Here is a 19,868-nt window from a genome sequence, read left to right on the forward strand (position 1 = left end):
TATCTAACCATTAATAATTAAATAACAGAGAAAGTTCTCAACAATGATGTAAAACTGAATGAACGACCTTCCAAAACAGCTGTGATATGTCCTGTCTAAAGGCCGTGGGAAGGGGTGACTGTACCGAGATTAGGATGCAATTTTTTTCGATTTCCTTTTGGCTGAAACTGAAGACAGGGGATATAGAGGCTGTTCTTTCAGGGGGTGAAGGAGAAGCGAGACAGAGCATCCTGAGCACGTGAGCGTGCCCAAGCAGCAGAGCAGCAGAGCAGAGGCTCAGGAGAGAGAGGGCTAGTAGGGAGTTTCCTGGGAAGGGACAGGGCCATTGACCCTAGGTTTTCTGATATTCATTTTTAAGCCTCCTTCTTTGTACTGCAATCCCACTATGTAATCATCAGGCCTTGGGTTATGTCTGTTAGACACACCCACTTTCTATTGTCTGTATTTCATGGAATCAAGGAGTGGACCAGAAAACTGCAGCCTGATGGCAAAGTGAAACTGATGCTGCTTGAAAAAGTCCAGGGCTTCGTAGCACAGGGCTGAGAAGATAGTGTGACCATTTTGAGTAATAAATGGGGGTCCTGGTTCTTCCGTAGAGGCAGCAGGTGTTAGGAGAGGCAACTGAGAGTACTGTGAAGGTGGGGTCGAATGGTAGCAGCAACAGCAGCAGGAGAGGAGGTGAGGCCAGCTAGTGGAGCAAGACCACCTGGCTGCATAGGCTCCTGTAATAGGACACTTGAAACATCAGAGAGGTCCATTAAGGAGGGTTTGTGAGCATCTCCTTGAGAAAGGCTGCGGAACAGAAAGGAGTAGAGAGAAGGTGAGACTTCAGGTTGGTATCTGCTGGGCCTTTAAAAAGAAAAAACAATGTTGGTGCTGTCTTTGGCAGGACAGAGGAAGATGTGAAGGAAGAAATGGGCAGTACCTACACTTCACCAGGTCAGATGGCCTGGAAAGTCTCTGTTGCAGGTTAAATGTTGGAAGATTCCATCAGTCATATGGCCATGTCCAAATACCTCAATGGTTGGCCTTGTATAGACCAAAGTATATGTTTAATTCACTTAGATTTGTATATTTTATTTCAAAATTGGTGCTCTCTTGAAAGTAAAAATTAACTGGTCCATTATGACCATAATTTAAAATACCATGTTTGATAGTGTTAATAACAATTTTGTTTCTTTGGATTAAAGTTTTTCCAAAGGCCCATGACAAACATTAAGAAATTTAGAACACATACAATTTAATTTTAAAATACTAACAATATTTACACCTTTTCCGCCAAATGACAATTCAAATAACTGCAGCTCTTTTTAATCTCGAACATTTCAAAACAACAACGAGAAAAAGAAAGCTCTCCTTGCCAAATAAGGAGAACTCAAATTTTTGGCTATGTATAACTTGTGAGCTGACTTTATAACTTTTCATCATTATCTACGTCTTCTCAGGCCCCTGAACTATTTCAGTGTTGCTGATAATGCAGTATATCCTGCAAGTTCAACCTTTGCAAATCATGCCATCCAGGGCAACCGACTTGGTGAGCAAAATCTCCGTGGTCACCCGGTCAGCTCCACTGAGAAAAATGAGCTGTCTAGTCAAGGTTATGGTGCTTTCTTTTGCCCAGAGTGTAAATGAAGTTAAATATAACCTGTACGTTTCGATTAACTTGGTGAGGTTATTGAAGGTTTATATTTTCAAATGCCTCTGATTAATCAAATTTACTTAAAAATGAAAATAAAGATTTATTTATGTGTATAAATCGTGGGGAATACATCCTCTTCTTGTTTGTTTGTTAGAGGGAGAGACAGTGGGGAGAAATCTTGAAATAAAAATAAGAATATTGATGTTCAAACATTTTCAAAATATAAGAAAATTGTATTTGGAACTGTCAGAAACTTACACATGATAGAATGTTTTATCACAGTCTCTGACACAGGAGAGTCCTAGAAATTAGAATAATAGAATATTTCTGGTGTAATAGTGAATGCGAAAGAATATATTTCAAGAAATAGTTTTTTTTAAAAACTAAGTGGAAACAAGACTCCTGAATTGAGCGTTGTATATTTTCCTTTCTGGTTTTTATTATTTGTAAATTGTTTCTTCAGCCACCAAGTGATAACAACTGTTTCTGAGCAGTGTTTACCTTGGTGATAACTTCATCTCCCCCCCGTTGTTCAAAGTGATAAAATACAGCCCTCTGGACGTGGGCAAGGTGCTCCCTTCCTGTTATTCGTAAGCTGATATGAAGTAGACAGGCACCTTCTGAAGTTTTCTGCATGCTGTGTTTTCTCTCCTCACTGCAACAAGAAAAGCCTTTTCTTTTAACCTGGCTGCCTTTGAAGAAGTGACTCAGACATCTTCATGGCCTCTAAAGGTAAGAGTAAACATAGGCAGCTAATAAATTTTTCCTTATATTATGACTAAAAATATACAGTTGTAGGGGTGTTACAATCAGTGAGGTTGATACTTTAAAACCTGTCATTTATTGCTTTTGAACATCGGAATTTTTAAATTTTAACTCCAAGGAGCATGCTGCATTAAACGAAAAATAAACACTATCTGATAGAATGTAAAAGTTAAGATGTAAACAATGTTTTAGTTATCATGAGTAGAAACATAGTGAATTAATAAGAAAAGCGGCAGAGCAAAATTTAGAGAGGGAATATTTAATGCCAAACACAAGGAGAAGTTGATATTCCAAAATTTGAAGAAAACTTTTCACACATAAGCTAAAAAGTGTTAAAGTATGGTTCAATATTTTTTAATTCCCCACTAGTAGTTTAAAACATGTGATATAGCCATTTATTATAAAGAATTCAGCATGTATTATTAGTAAATCCTAGTAAATTTATTGGACTATAAGTAAATATTTCTGAACTATGAAGTAAAAATCCTTCAAAATTTCTTTGATAGTAAATTATATATAAAAAAGCAAACAGAAAATAACTAATTTAAGCAAGCAGATTAATTAAAGACTTTGGTGGGGGAACTGGTAAGTTTTTCCTCAAATCCCTAAAACTGTATAAATATCATCAGCGCTGTCTCGCTTTAAAGATCTTCTCAAAAGACAAGGGATGTGGTTGTTTTCTAAGGTAATGAGTTGCAATCTCACTAAAAACACTTGTGAAATTATATTAAAAAAATAAAATTATAATGTGTTTTTATTCCATTATCAGAGCAAACCATTAAACTCTAGGCTATAATGGAAAGTTTTAGCATGAAGAATTATGATTAGTATAATTGGTGGAAACCTTTTAACCTAATTACAAATAGGATAATAGAGTCCACCAATTTAAAATATCTTGAATTAAATTAATGACCCATTCAAAGAAACGTGTATGCTCATTTGCTTTCTTTATCAAAATACACTTTTGGACGTCATTTAATATGGAAAAATGAGGTAATCTTTTCATTTTTCATCAACACCTTATGTACACCAGTCCCTGAGTATCATTGGGAAAGCTCAAACAAATTGTAAAATACAGACGTGAAACATCAAAATCATGAATTTTAATATATGTGTGCTTCATTTTTATATTTGAAGACAAACAAAAAAACCTTGACAAGTCTTTTCTTTCATTTAAGACTGAGCTAACACCTAGTCCAAAACACTTCATCACTTTATAAAACAGGAGTTACAGCAACAACTGTAGCCTGTTAGGTAAAGAGTTGCAGAGAACGTGAAATATTTATAAGCTACTTATACATTTTTAAAAGAGTAGATAGAAATTCAAAGCCAGATAGAAATTCAAAGGAGTTCCTTCTTCATCAAGTGGTCTGAGTCTTTGAAGAAACTTGTGACTAGAAAGCAATATTATGATCAAAATATGATTAATGTACCAAAGAAGCAGTGATGTTCAGTAATGATAAGGATTCAAGACTAAACTTAGAGGTAAAACTTCAAGTGGAAAACTAACACTCCTGCAACCTACTCAAAATATTTAACAGACAACGTGGGTAAAACGTCTCCAAAAGAACTAGGCCACTTAAAAGAAGTGAAAATAAAGTTTCCTTTTGAATTAGAAATCTGGTGTGAGGGGGCAAGTCGGGTTACCTAAAACATTTTTGTGGGCAGTTTTCTTCAAATATATTTAAAGACATGATTTATAACATCATGATGTTCTCTGGCCCTGAAACTGTTGGCGACTAGCATTTTCCGGGGGAATAGAGGCTGTCTGGACGTTTCACACATTTGGAAGGCAGTTCAATCAGCACCACTGAACCAAAGCACAGTCTGAACACTGGATGCCATTAGAACTGAAGAAATATTTGTGTGGGCTGGAGGGCCCTGTTTGTATAAATAAACACAATTTAAGAACAGGTTGTTCTCCAACTTTGTTTGAAGTTTGAGAAAAATGAGACTTTCCAGGATTGAACAGGAGTGATTTCCAAAGGCTGCTCCAATGTGAACTGAAATCCCAGAAAAGGAAGCAAGTAACCTCAGAATGTGAGTCCAACAGTCTCTGACTGCGACTCTACGCCTGAAAGACATTGGACATGACCTGCTCTGGCCCCAAGTGCATGAATGCCTCTGTACCTGCTGTGAGTCTAGGGACCTAAAGGCCTGAGTCAGGAATGTAGAGCCACTTGCCAGACACTCAGTAATCTACTGCATTTTGCGAGAGCAAATACAGTTTACAAGATAAAATTGGAGTAATTTGCTAATCTTTTTAACAATAAAATTGACGAGAGAGAATCTAATAATCTTTTACCAGCTCTTATTTGAAATTGATCTCTACATGAGTTTTTTTTAAGTGAAGGATAACATGTGTACAGTAAAGTGCAGAAAGAGCACCAAACTTAAGCTCCATGATTTTTTAAATCAGGATTCACTTGTGTAACCCACCAAGATCAAGATATGGAACATTTCTGGCACCTCATAAAGTTCCCTTTATGGTCAATAGCCATGCACCTTCACCCCCCAGATGAACCCCTATTCTGAATTTTATCATTATGAACTAGTTTTCCCTAGATCACGATTTTGCCTCTATGTTTCTCTGAAAGTCAATGACAACAGGGCTTTTGGCACTCATACTGAAGAAAGGATGTTAGCTGCATTTTATTACATTCAAGTTGATGTTGCTATATTGGCCATTAGTTCCTCTCCCAAATCTGAAATAGTGTTACATAGCCTTCCTCAGTTTACTGCCTGGGGTCCCCCATTCGGGCCCCCTCTCAAGAACAAGAAGAGTTGTAAAGGCTGTGTGCCTGCTCAGATCTGAGAGAGGTTCAGGACGGGGTCCTTGTGGGAAGCAAACTGCTATCATATTGTCAATATGGAGCTCTGTTTTAGCGGGGTCAAATGACAAGTTTGTTTCCATGTGGTCCTAACCCTAAAGCATGTCCAAATTCTAAATGTCACAGACCAGAATAAACTTAGGAATCCATCTCGGTCCATTCCTACAGCCTTAGGGTTAAATAAATTAATGAATCATCTGGCAATTAGCACCACATGTACACCAACCTTAATAATCCTGTCAGTACTACAAACAGTTTATGTCAGAGTCCAAAGGACCACTCCTTCAAAGCCTATGTTCCCTCACCAGCTTTTTTTTAAATCCATCTCTAGGTGCTCATCCAGGCTATGTTTGAATACTCTTAATGATGGGGCACTTACTATCTCTAAAGGAAATTCAGTTCTTTTCTCAAATTTATTTTTTTAGAGATTTAAAAGATTCAGAAGAATAACCTACACACACACACACTTGACATAAATATGGGTGTCAGCGCTGGAGAGATACCATTCTAATCTATTGTGAATTACATGGATGCATATGTTCAAGGAGTACTTTGTGCAGCTGTTGTAAATGTCTTCCTTACATTAATCCAGAACCAGTTTCCTTGTCCTTCCCATTCATTTGTCTTTGGAACAGTCTGAATTATTTGTCCTCACAATGGCCCCTTTATTATTTGAAAATGCCTGTCACAAACCTTGCTCCACACCTACACTCCATCTAAAACAGCATAGAGGTAGTCAACTAAATGAATGCACGTATGACAACTCTGATAATTTATGGATTAACAAAGATCAGAAGTAAAAACACTGATAGTCTTTGAGAAAAATATTGATATCTAATGAAAGAGATATTGAAATGGCAGTCATGTGGGAAGAAAAAGGAAAATAATAGTAGAAAGGCTATAAATTTATATTTTTAACAAGAAGGTTTTGCATGCACCACTTATTAGGGCTTATGCGTAATATTACACAGGCTCCAGACTAATGCAGGGTAAATAGCAAATCTTCAAATTTCAATCTAAGAGATAACTGAGATAGTAACATTTTTACCTAGCAAGATTATAGAAAACAAGTGATTCTCTAAAAAAATCAAAGCCAAATATAGAATTCTGTAATTATTTTATCTTTTGTAATATTGGGTGAGCTACAAAGGGACTCATACTTGCAAAAACTTTTGGATGTTTTTATATAAAATACTGAGAAATCAAAGCTAAATGAGATATTATACTGCCCTTAAAAAGCCCATAAATTTGTTGTGAATATTCTCATAGTATACAGAATTAAATCATTAGTTCTCAAAGTATATCCTCAGACCAACAGCATTGGCTTACCCGGGAACTTATTAGAAACGCAAATTCGCAAGCCCCACTCCAACCCCAATTACTGAATCAGAAACTCTGGAGTGGGGCCCAGCAATCTGTGTTTCAACAACCCCTCCAGGTGGTTCTGATGCAGGGTAAAGTACAAGAACCATTGAATTAAACCTAGCCATAGCAGTACGATTGACAAAAAGAGACAAAATATTCTTGGAAATTATAAGGCACCCTCATAATATTTGGGGAAGGGAGAATATGCCTTGAAAGTCATAACTGTGATTCAAAACCTACGTCTAAGGTTATCCTGTTACGAGAAGAGAATATCTAGTTCCTTTTACCATTTATTTTCCTTTTCTAATTTATAATTTTTCAGCTTTTAAAACAGAAGTTTTACTTGCCTTCAAAAAATATGTTTTCTCAAATCATTTATTTTGCCCAAATTATCCAACTTTTTCTGACAACTGCTACTAGCAGTCTTCCACATTCCTTTTTCTCTGGCTTAGGGATCCAGTGGTGATGACTGTGAGTAGGGAAAATGAAAGATAGGGCACTAACGTGAGGGGCAGCAGGAGATACTCTACCCTCTGAATTAAGAAGTGACAAATCTTATAAGACAAACTACAGGCAATGCCCTAAATTTAAATACGGGCTGGGATTTTCATTCTCTTGCAGATGCACAGAACCAAAGAAGCAGAGGTCTGCCTGGTTTTCTTCCTGGAGCTCCAGACCCAGACCACAGCCTTCAGGTCTCACCTCCCAATCCAGGGCACCGAGCGTGGCAGCCGGGTCTCCGTCCGCCAGGCAGTCTCCCTCCTGGTCTAGAACATTTAAGCCAGGTGTTTTTCTCTCTCTAGTTCTACAAAAGTTTTCCACTTAAGATGAATACAAACTTGGCGTCTTGCTTTTCAACCAAGGTTGAAGGATTTCAATGAATAACTTACTGAAATAAGAAAAGCATTATAAATCATGAAATTATAAAATTTGTCTTTTATTTACTTCTTTATTACTTGGGAAGAAATTTATTTCTATTATAATCATTTCTATTTTCCTTATTTATATGACAGAGTGATGAGACTAAACATTTTTGATTGAGCCATTTAGCACATTTATCCTCCTTCTGCTCATTACTCACGGTGTCAGCAAATTCATCCTCGAGGAATTGAATAATATGTCTAGTCACCTACAGCTATTGAATTAAAGAATATTTATTGAGTACTTGCTATAATCAAGGCATATAAAAAGCATAAAACTTAGTCCCTCTCACTCAAACATTCTGCAACCTAATTGGCAAAGACAAAAAATGTTGACGAAAAGTGCAAGGCTGTGTACTAAAGACAGATAAGCACTCAATTTAAATTTGTGCAGGTGTACAGAGGAGAGAAAGGGTGTTAAGGATCAAAGTTCTCAGGAGACACTTCCACAATGAGCCGAGAGTTCAATGTCTTCGACTGAATCTCAAAAGCCGGATAGAAATCCAAGAGGAAGCAAGTTATCAAGTTAGCATTTCTGTCCTCTGATACTGTTGCATCTCCAGGCCAGTCTGCTTGAAAGATCATATTATTATTATCAGATATAGTCACTGTTCTAGTCATTGGAGAGCAAGCGGTGATTTAAGCCTTAAAATAAATCAATCAAGAAATATCATCATCTAACTCATATGGCACATAAATAGCTATTGATATTTATGTATATTATAGTTGTTTTTGTATTTTATCTTACGAAAGATTAGAAATACACTAATATTGAGATGTCAGCACATCTGCTGCAATTTTCAGCCTGTTTGGCATTCTTTCAAAATATAAAGTCTATCTCCTTTATCAAAATCAAATCTCTGTGTTAATTCCCTTAAGGTACAAGAGATTTCTGTTATGCCTGATAGGGTTTAAGCTGCATGCAGCATATGTTCCTGGGAAAATGTTTATAATTGCAGATGCCTTCTCCAGAAACCCACTGGCAGACAAATGTACTTTAGAGACTGGAGAGCTCAGGGAGATATGTAAAAGAGCTGTAAGAGCTAACCCACCATCTTCCATCTGCAGAAAGGATCAGCTGTAATAGCTGCCTAGAGTTGATTAACTGCTGCAAGCTGTTTGGGAATGTTGTCAGACAAGGTTTTGCCAAGTATAAAAGTGATATACCAGTGCCAGAGGGCTGAGGTTTGATGATCACATATGGTCATCACATCTTCCTCTTCCATCCATGAGTGATGACACACCCGGAGCCAGATGCTTGACATGAATACATTGTTTCTGTATTCAAGAAATAGAGATATGAACCCACTGGCTTCACTTCCAAAATGAAGTCAATTCCCAAAAATATACCTTCGGTAATCTTTTTCAGAAAACAAAAATATGCCACAAATTGTTGAATATTTTACTTCAAAGGGAAAGATAATTTATACTCTCTATAGTAAAAGAACACATTTGCTTTAAAGCAGTGCACATATAATAGGACGAATGAGCATTTTAAAAGTTTTATACCATGAGTCAGTAAGAGACATATGTAAAATGAATTTTTATATGTTAACTTTTATCTAAAAAACATAAGAATTAAATAAAATTATGAATATTTGGAAATAGTACATTCTTCAACAAATAAACAGAAAAATATACAATAGAAATTCTTCTAAATTAAAAAAAGTAAAATTTTAAAAAATCATTTATTCTCTTTTAATCAAGTCCATCCAATGACTATTGAAAATCTTGTTTTCATTAACAATTTAAAAGTAAACTCCCAGGTATGTATATAAATATATATATATATACACACACATATGTATGTTTTTACAGACATAAATGTATATACATATATATGTATTATGTATATACATATGTGTTGTTTATGTAGGTTACACCTAAGAACAAAACTAATACATTCTCTTTCCAGATTGAATTAACATGTTCATAATAGTCAATAACATTTTATCGTATAGGTGTCAAAGGATAATTATTATAATTTAGTCACCTATAGTTAAGAGTAGTGAGTTAAAGCATACAAAGACACATGTAAAGATCCAATTTATTTTGAAGTACGTATATTAAATGGAATCACTGATACCTGTAAACCTGATATATTATATGTAAGAATTGATTCTTAGGCTATGGATCCAAGGCTGTCATTGGATTTCCATTCTATAGCTTTCATACTTGAGTGCTTTACCTGTCCTGGCACCTGAATATATGATTTAATCTGTTTAAAGTTTCCAACAATTCCTAGTCCATCAGTTAATAGCAAAGGATGGAAAGGGCTCTTTTGGACCATAGTTTATAAGTGGCCCAGGGCTATTTAAAAGAAACTACAAGAACAACCAAAAACAAGACCCTCAAATCCAGGAGGTTTGCCCACAGAGATAGATCATATCAAATGTTCTTACAGAGGATGGGGTGAGTATAAGACCAGAGAAAATGGGGAGGAAAGGTATTCAGAAGTCCCATGGTGTCACTTAAGAATTGTCTCTCCCAGTTCCTAAGATTAGTTTAGTGAGCCTGGTACACAGAGTAGAAAGCATGTCAAAATTGGCGGCAATATGGCCTGGGTTCCAGTCCTGGCCGAACAACTTACAAGCTCTGTGATCTTGAGCAAGCTACTTAATCTCTCTAGGATTATTTCCTCATATGTAAAATGTAATGATGTCTATCTTTCTGAGTTTTGTGAGGATTCAGTCAGACTCCATGTCAAAATATCTAGCACTAGTCACTACGTGACTACCTCACGTAGTCATTAAATAAACAACTGCGATTACTAGATATTAGAAAGGCACAACTTACCTTGTCATTGTGGAATGGATCTCAACTGAAAGTCACTAAATTTCAAGACTAAAAGTTGATCCATGACACTGATATTCAAAGTTCCTAAACGCAAACCTTGGGCTTCCCCCACGGTTCTTCTCCATCCCTAAGTTCCTTCTACATAGATCCACTGCCAAATAATCGTGGATATCCTTTTTGAGGCTGACCTCTCCTCTTCCCACAACCCTTCATTTTCCTCAAAAGAGGAGAACAGAACTAACAAAAGCACACTGGAAAAACTGATTCTAGTTTTTTTAAAGCTTTTGCCATACTTGTTAAAATAGGTTTTAGAATATCTTAAATCATAAATTGTTTTGGGAAAAATGCTTTTCGTGAATCTTAAAAAAAAGAGGCCACGTGCACTCTTTTATCATTAATAAGATTTAAATAGAGGAAATGATATTAGTTTTACCTCCACCTCAGAATATACAAGGAAAAGGAAGGAAATAATACAACTTCAAATTTCCTGGGCCTGTGATGCCAAATCAATACCACATATTGGTCATGAATACATCGGTTTAACAGTTCCCAGTAAGTTTAGTACTGTGACGGGAGAACAATGTGAAGAAAACTTTGAGGGGAAACAGAATGAAGCGTTAGAAAAGACAATGATCGCACTGTATTCAGTGCTCATGACTTGACCTGAGTGGATCTTCGAGTACTGAATACCAAATTTAAAATATACACAGAGAAAATTCATTCTAAGAACACATTTTTAATATTTCCTTTACAAAAACAATTTGCGATGTATACTTTTTGATACAGTCATTTCTCAACTATCTGTGGATACTTTATCTCTGTAAATTAACTTTATTTTTAATTCTATAAAGCAAATTTTATGATGTCATGCATTTAGTGGCATAACTCTTATTCTGCTTAAACTGGTATTTTGTTGGCATCAGCAGGATTTCTGGGGTTTTTTTCTAGTCCAAAGGAAGGTGTGAATGGGAAAAACTTATAGAATAACCTCTTTGAGCTTCAACAAAGACATTCCATCACGGTGAGGAGTGAGTTGCAGCACTGTCGACAAGTGAAAGGGGAGTTAGGCTGGGCTAAGAGGACAGGCCAGGCACTCAGGTCATTGTTGTTTTGTTTCCTTTCGTAAAAAAATAAAATGAGCATTTTAAAACCTCTTAGGCATTATTATTCAGAGATTGTTTAAAAATCTTCTCCAAGTCTTGTTTCTGGGTGCTACATTTTTATCCCATTACCACAGAAAGAACACAGAGTTCACCACAAATCCTATTATTATTCTGGGAATTCTACTTTGGAATTTTTAGGGTTTTTGTCCTTTTTAATATTTACTTGAATAAAAAAACATGTCATCATCTTTTTCATATAAAATGTGAGCTGTTTTCAACCCTAATAGAGAACATGGAAATCACCTAATTGCACATGATCTAGTAAACAGGTCCATACTAATATTTCCAAAGGTGTTCCAAGAGCTGTGATGTAATACTTTTTCTTTCCTTTTTCTCATCCTTTAACAGTTAGACCTGATAATTATACATCAGCAAGTGGAGCTTCTTGGAAGTAAGTATATGATATTCTGTACTTAATAAAACTGTTGAAAATACTTTAGGTTCAGCAGTTTCTCTACATCTAGATATTTTATCAACAATAAAGTTAAATGTTTAGGATAGAATTAGATCAAAAAGAGCACTAGGTCTATTTTTTTAAATAAATGTTCAAAGTAAAATTATTAGTCTGATATAAATAAACCCAAAAGTATACAACTCTCCAAGTCTTTGAGGATATTGTCATTAGGAATCTAACATTATTTTTAATCTTGAAATAATAAAAGATATTTGATCATTTCCATGGTTGATAATAATTTAAATTTTCTTAATAATTGCAGAAATGGAAATCAAGGCTGAGACTAAAAACCTAAAACCCGTCAAAACAAAATTCCACTGTTTTATCATTTCATCAACGATTTATCAGACAGGCAAATTATTTAACAATACACAAATTTACAATGATGACTAACTGAAGACAAATTACTTGAGTACTTTTTGTCCTTAATATTCTATTTTATTCCTAAAGTGTCAAAATTGCAATAAATAGATAGCAGGATAGCATGCAGCTGTAGCTACATTACCAGATAGAGACTTTGGACAGAATCATTACTATCAGTGTGAGTTGTCCCAGGAAATCCCATAACAATGACAGAATTATTCTTTGAGGGCTAGATTCCTCTTTACAGCATTGCCTCCTTGGTTGAAAAGTAGTTATACATGTTTCCAAGTAGGCCATATACCTGGAATCAACATTTATTAATCTCACAGCTTTGTTCTCAGAATTTGTTTTGATTTCTATGGCCAAGCTCTCAAATTTTAGAGCACAGAAGTAGATTTGTGTAAAGAGGAGACCATATAATTAATAATTAATCAGTCACTCTGTTTTCTTTTAATAACACTACCCCTTTTAGTTATTTAAAGGTTTTGGTACTAAGCAACAGCATTATTTTGATGAATTTTTTTTTGTGCCATTAGTGATACTTGGGACTGAGACCTCCAACAAATATGAGATCAAAAACAGCTTGGGACAAAGAATTTACTTTGCAGTGGAAGAAAGCATCTGCTTCAATCGTACTTTCTGCTCCACACTGCGCGCTTGCTCTCTGAAGGTCACAGACAACTCTGGTCGGGAGGTGATGACAGTAAACAGGCCCCTGAGGTGTAGCAGCTGCTGGTGCCCTTGCTCCCTACAAGAGGTCCGTCATTGCTTTGAGTCTGCTTTTTTCCCCACATTGGAAATGATTAGCAATGATTTCTTTAATAAATAGCATTCCTCTGAATCTGTGGGGCAATTAACCTTTCAATTGTTTGAATTAGTACATTGCTCCTTTAGAATCAGAATAGCTTGAGGATTCAGTGAGTCACTAAGTTTTTTTCCTTTCCAACCAAAAACTATAGTGGCTTCCCTGATGTTAACTGGTGAAGACAGCTCATTCATCATGCAAATGAGGCACATCCTCCTGAATCTCTATGTTAGCCATGTAATCGTAATATCTATAGGTTCCACCATTAAGCAATTCTACCCCTCGCCTTCTCTAACTGGAGCAAAGTTCAGGAAGTGCTGAGTGATACTGAACTCTTCCATGGGGTTCTCTTGGTTAGTCTGTATTTTTAGTATTGAATCTCACACTCCATTCACCCATTTATGACAAACTTCAAGGTTTGGCAAAGACAATGCTATTGTCCTAGAGGAAATCATTCAATTATATTATTTTAATACATAATAGATTTTCATGACTGTTTAATGGACCTATAACAATGACTTACACAGACATAATGCAGTTAAGTTGATACAGAACGTTTACTTACTTTGATGTCTTTGACATCATGGCATCTCTATGAGCTAGAAAGAATAGGTTCTACTCTACCCATTTTGCAAGAGGAAACTGGAGCTTAGAGAGTGGAAGCAACTTACCTGTGATCACACATCCAGGAAACGCCAAAAATGGGACTTGATCCAGGTGTCCTTAATACAGCCCTACTGAGTGCCCATGTAGAAGTCCTCTCCCTAGCACAATGGGAAATAAATGTTAATATGGAAGGAGGTTAATTTAAATCAATCATTTTCAAAGTGATCACAGAACAAATCTATATAATTCTAAGCAGTCTTATTGAAACCACCTTTGCCTATCCAAGAACACTCCAGACATGCCCTTAAGACTATGAACTTAATACATAAAATAAATAAGAAAAGACAAAATAAGATCAGATGATGGAGAGTTGGATTGATTTAAAAGCAAACAATTTTCATTATTTGCACCCACCTCCAGCTTATTTTACAAAGCATTTGATTTGACTACATAAATTCGTTGAAATACAATATGATGGAAAATAAATAAATTAGGAGAATGAAGGATAGTGGGGTAAAATCTAAAGTAAAGCCTGAAAATGCAATTGCTAGTTGTTAACACTTTGGAAGAAGTGAACCAGAAATCACACTAGTGTGTAATAACTGTAACTCTGCAAGAAGTATTTGTTTTTAATTGAACACACAGAAGCTGGAAGTCGACAATCCGAAGAGAAAAAAATTCATGAATACTTAATAATTGGTAAATGAGGCTTAAAAATAGATGTGTGTTGGTGGCAACAACTGAGAGAGTAGATATGAGGTCCCTGAAGAGAAGCAGCTTCAAGGCTTGACCAACTGTCGTACTTGGAACAAAAATGGCAGAGGCCAGTGCCCCAGGGTCAGAGAGGAGTTCTGGGATGGGTTCTCTGGAGGGAAATAAGATCGAAGACATGGACTTTTACTGTGTAGAGCCAAACATATATCTATACAGTGAATTTCTTTGTTTCTATAAAATATGAAAAAAAAAAACCACTGCGTTTCTTCCTTAGAAGCATATATTTAGAATGATTTGTAGAATACGGAAATAATTTCATAACAGTATGCTACTTAGAAGTAAATTGTCATTATAGTAAAATTAAAATATAATAACCTTAGAAAATCTTATTTTATTATTATCTCTTCTTATAGTTACAAATCCAAGCTCCTCCTGGTACTATAGTTGGTTATGTTACACAGAAGTGGGATCCCTTTCTGCCTAAATTCACAATCCAAAATGCAAACAAAGAAGATATTTTGAAAATTGTTGGTCCTTGTGCAACATGTGGCTGTTTTGGTGATGTGGATTTTGAGGTATGATTAACAACATTAAGGTAGTTTTCACGTAGGTCCTGACTTTTTGCAACATAATTCAGTTTTTTAAATGTGCAAATGAAATATCTCTGAAATAAATTTAGAAAATAATATATTTGTGAAGTAATGTAATAAGCCCATATTGTACATGCCAATAATAACTCATAATTCCAGAGATAACAAAGTCCAAGAACTTTTTTAAAAACCTACTACAAAAATTTGATGTATGTGGAATTACAACACCCATGGTATAAAGCAAACATATATACTTTAGAATTACCTAAATTATTTCTTCTTTCCTACAGCCCTGATGGTAATATATCCCAGTTCAGATCTCATCTCAGAAGCACACTCCATTAAAATATCACTAATTTAAAAGCTATGTTCACAGGACTTGGTAACTTTGTTTTGTAAAACAATCTGCTCTCATATAAACATATTTGTATAAATTGAACGCCAAAAAAAAAATAGGTAGTTGCAAATTCAATCTGTATCAATATGAACTATCTCAACAGCTTTTCATAGAAATACATCTTAGACAGAGGAGATGGTCTAATTTAAAGTGTATATTTATTTTTCATTCATTCATGTATATCCCACCTAAGACATTCAGTTTGTGGGAGTTTAGGGAACACTATTCACATAAAACACAACATAAATTTTGCAAAATGAGCTGTCCTAACTCCACCCCACTCGGAAAGGACTTGGCCTGGCTTTCCTAAGAGTAAAGTATGAAAATATGCCCTATGATTGAGGAGAACTTAAACATAAGAATTTTAGTATTCATTGTATAGGGATGTCCCAAGTAACTTTCTCTGTTTTCTATATTCTACTGCCATACGTAAAGTGAAAGTTTACATTGAATCACTTTCAGCCTTTGAATGGGAAACAGGTCAAGCAAATGAATAGTTGATAAAGTTTACCTATAGACTCCTAGCTGAGAAGGACTATAGACTTTTGATGTCAAATTAGTCTGAATTTCCTGTGTGGTGCATTAGGGCTTTTTTAATACAAAAATAGGATTTAGGTTTAGTTATAAAGAAATGATCTAGTAAATGTCTGAGTATAATATAAAAATGAGATTAAGCAATGGCTGATAATATTTAAATTTTTTTGTAATTATAAAATCTTAGCAATAAAAATTTAAAAGTTAACAAATTGTACCTAGAAATGAAGTTAATTCCTTCTAAAATCTTTCTCAAACATATTTTCTTTTTCTTTTTCTTTTTTTCAATCAAGAATTCAGGTTTAAAATCTGGAGCTCAGGTAAAGGAATTACCTTCATGATTAGACCGTATAATTGAAACTATGTACCTGCTGCCATCTTGTGGTAGCCTGGCCTTAATTATTTATTGCTATTATATTTTCCTTCTGCATACAAAAAGCAAAGAAAAAAAAGGAATTATGTTGGATTACAAAAGTGTCAGAAAAGCAAAATTCCTGAAGAGTGAACTGGAAAGTTAAATCTACAAACCTGTGTTTACATACAGGAATGAATAACACTGAATTGTCATTTAGAGATGATGAATAAAATAATTCGTCTCTCTCATGAAGTCAACATACAAAGAAATGTAAAACCATCTGTTTCACCTTCAAATGTAACATTTTCTTGTCGAAGGTGAAGACCATTAATGAGAAGCTCACAATCGGGAAGATTTCAAAGTACTGGTCAGGATTTGTAAACAACGTCTTCACCAACGCTGACAACTTTGGAATTCACGTTCCTGTGGATCTGGATGTGACGGTCAAAGCCGCCATGATTGGTGCTTGTTTCCTCTTTGTAAGTAGGGTCTTAAGAAGCGTAGGGGATTTACGTCTCTCCTTTTTGTTTGTCAATTACTACAGCACCAACTCCATTTTACACAGCGTTTACCCCAAAGAGTAAGTTTTATGCGTAGAAGGCTGGTTGGGGACCAACAGTCTTCAGAAGTCAGAATGTAGGAGCTTGCATTTCCATCAGGCAGCCGTTCTCCAGTGGTCCTCATACCCCCTCTTCCGCAGGGATTGATGCCACATCCTACACATCGTTTCTTCAAAATCTGAGCTACCCTTCTCTTTCAACTTCCATTTAGATTTTTGGCTTATTTTCACTTTCACTGAAAAATATGTAAACATAAATATCACATTATTTATCCTGGGTAAAGTTCAGGACTGTTTCATTGTTTAACAAAGAGCTAGGCAATATTCAGAGTGTGAGAAGTGCAGTTTTCTTGCCCTTCCAAATGTGCAATGAGTGGGATGAGTTAATATGTACCAGTTTCTATTATTACAAAGATATTATGTCTTCGTTTTTTCTTTCCAACTTACAATTGCATTAAAAACAGTTTTTTCTTGGTGCAGAGATTGGTGATACAATAGAAGTTAGGTAATACTTGTGCCAAATGCTCGGCCATCTCCTTCCTGTTCCTGATGTCCCCCCAGTATCTCCCTTACTGCTTATCATTCTCAATGCACTCCACAAAAACCCATGGAATTTTAAAACAAACCTACATTCTACCTCTCATATTTTGTAGTTCTTCAGGGCCTTAGAATGCAATCTTATGGTTATATTAGTGTGTGCTGCTGTGGGGGGAAGAAATTGGCCCTATTTATTCAGTCTCATCTAAAGACACTTGGGAAATATATTAACTAAAAATAATTCCCTGGTCACATCACTGACGGATACTTAGAGTTTAAATAAAAATATACATATTAGGATTATTTCTCCAGGAGCTTTAGAGGAATTATTTTAATGTATTGATTTCCTATCATTGGCGGGAGGTAGAATTAATATATGTAGAGTGCTAGGTTTTTATACTTACTAAGTTGTCACTTACCCTCAATTCCCATTTTCATCTACAAATCTAACCAAGTCTGGTCAGTCTTGCTGGTCACCTAATATTTCTTCACTTCCCTATTCTCCTCTATCCAGTTGACGGGCTTTTAATTTGCTGCCTCCTGCTCCGTTTTTCCATTTTTGATCATTCTGCACTTCAACACTAATCCCTCCAAACATGCACTTACACACAGCCTTTTCCCAAAAGCTGAATTTGGCCCTTCTGATTAAGCCCCATACTCAATGTTTATATTAAAAAACAGATTATCTTTCATCTGCTCTACTCACCTGTTTTTTGTAACAGGCCGATGGCAAAAATGTACTGTCAACAATTCCCTACGCACTGTAAATCGGAGAAGCACTGATCTAGGTAACACCCAATCATCTGTTAAAAGAAAACTCTTTAATGCCCATGTCTGAGGGAGAAATATACTCACTGAGAATATCTAATGACTCCCATCCGTTTCATTTTTTTCCTTTTCACCATAATATTATAAAACATTGGCACTTTTTTTTTGCAAATATAGCTTTTAAAACAATTCCTCACATGTATTACCATGATAAATTACTTACTTCTATATATAATTTGATAGGAAGAATTATGTTTTTAATTTTTAAATACTCTCCATTTTATTACCTCGTGGTGAGAGACCTTCAGAAAGGTGCCAGTGTGAGGATGTTCCTCCATCCAAACAGCAAAATTCCCAAGTACAGCCTAAGTTTTGGTCTCCTCTGTTTCCAGGCCACCACTCCACAACCCCAGCTCTAATCCCCTCCCAAGTTCTCTCTGGTACAGTTCTCAGTACTTACTTGGAGGACTACCTGATACTGACCACATGGTCCATTATGATATATCTAACGCCTGTTCAAAGGTCATTGTCCATTACGACTTCCTGCACTGACCCAGAATGCCCTACAATCTAACTCGGCAAAGTCTTGATCATGCAAAATTTTGACTGATGATACCATGCTGATTCAGACAAGGTTTTCAAGTTATGTGTGCTCTGAAAATTAGACATGTAAGTGTCATGAAGCTTAAAACCTTTTGATTTTTCTCCTAGTGATACATCACATCTTGCTGGAATACCACTGGGAAAAATTAATTGCTTCATATAACCAAAGCTTACATGTGAGACTCTCGATCTGACTTGTTGCCTTGTTGTAAATTCACTCATGTTCGGTTTATTTATTTGTAGGATTTTATGTTCTTTGAACATTCACTGGCTGGACTATAACAAGCAAGATGACAAAAACCATAAAATATGCAGAACACATTTCAGTAAGTAAAAGGCGAGTTTAAATGATCTCTTCCCCTTTGAAGATGTCTATATTTGATGCTGTCTAATTCTTTTTCATTTTCTTCTAGAAATCCCTTGGGCTCTGGATTTCATTTCTGAATGGTTTGAGTATTTGCTTTTTTGTAACAAAATGTTAATTATTATATTTATTAAAGCATAATGTAATGAAGCAGTTATCCGGTTGTGAATGCATAATAGTGAAAGACAAGATTACTGGCCCAGCACAACGTTGCTTTGAGAGATTACCATTCTCTCTTCTTATCCTTTTGAAGTTATTGCATGGGTAAGCATGAAAGATGAGACTAAGGCTTGCAGCATCAGTGATGAAAATTCAATGTTTAGAGAGCACTTTGAAGTTTTTCTGGTACTAAGCCTGGTTACTAATCAAAAGGACTGGATTTCTAAAATATTTTTTCGTAAGTAGTCTTTTTTAATTTGTTTATTAATCTTCTTATTGTAGTGAGACATTTTTACTTTACATTAGAAAAGCTAAAAGTTGGGTAAATAATACGTTTAAAGATGAAAAGGAAGATAGATCAAATTAATTCGTTCTAGTGGCAAAAGGCAGACTTAGATTCCATAAGAAAGCTAATATTTACAAACCAAAGTATGCTTTAAATGCATACCCATGCTAGAGATTTAAATAAGCATAAAAATAGGATTCTAAGTTAGTAAAATCGGTGGTATAGAGCAGAAACTTTTATCTATTTGCAGAGAAAATTCAGTCAAAAAATGAATCTAATGTTATAAGCCAATATG

General features: G+C 35.4%; 1 protein-coding gene and 1 long non-coding RNA gene across 2 annotated transcripts in view; one reads left to right on the forward strand and one right to left on the reverse strand.

Moving 5' to 3' along the window:
- The first annotated feature begins 2,034 nt into the window (after nucleotides 1-2,034).
- PLSCR5 (phospholipid scramblase family member 5) lies at nucleotides 2,035-19,090 on the forward strand. The gene is made up of 7 exons (XM_058551267.1): nucleotides 2,035-2,371; nucleotides 7,222-7,385; nucleotides 11,828-11,870; nucleotides 12,833-13,053; nucleotides 14,835-14,996; nucleotides 16,615-16,776; nucleotides 19,008-19,090. Exons 1-7 carry the CDS (start codon nucleotides 2,359-2,361, stop codon nucleotides 19,044-19,046), a joined length of 804 nt encoding a protein of 267 aa, XP_058407250.1. The 5' UTR covers nucleotides 2,035-2,358; the 3' UTR covers nucleotides 19,047-19,090.
- Nucleotides 11,033-19,868, reverse strand: part of LOC131411978 (uncharacterized) — a 41,142-nt gene continuing 32,306 nt past the window's right edge. Inside the window, exons 2-3 of the long non-coding RNA XR_009221681.1 lie at nucleotides 13,773-13,865; nucleotides 11,033-11,433 (exon numbers count right to left, since the gene is read on the reverse strand). This is a non-coding gene — a long non-coding RNA (uncharacterized LOC131411978). The remainder of the gene's footprint in view (nucleotides 11,434-13,772; nucleotides 13,866-19,868) is intronic.

This window comes from Diceros bicornis, chromosome 2 (genome assembly GCF_020826845.1).
Source record: "Diceros bicornis minor isolate mBicDic1 chromosome 2, mDicBic1.mat.cur, whole genome shotgun sequence".
Lineage (NCBI taxonomy): Eukaryota > Metazoa > Chordata > Mammalia > Perissodactyla > Rhinocerotidae > Diceros > Diceros bicornis.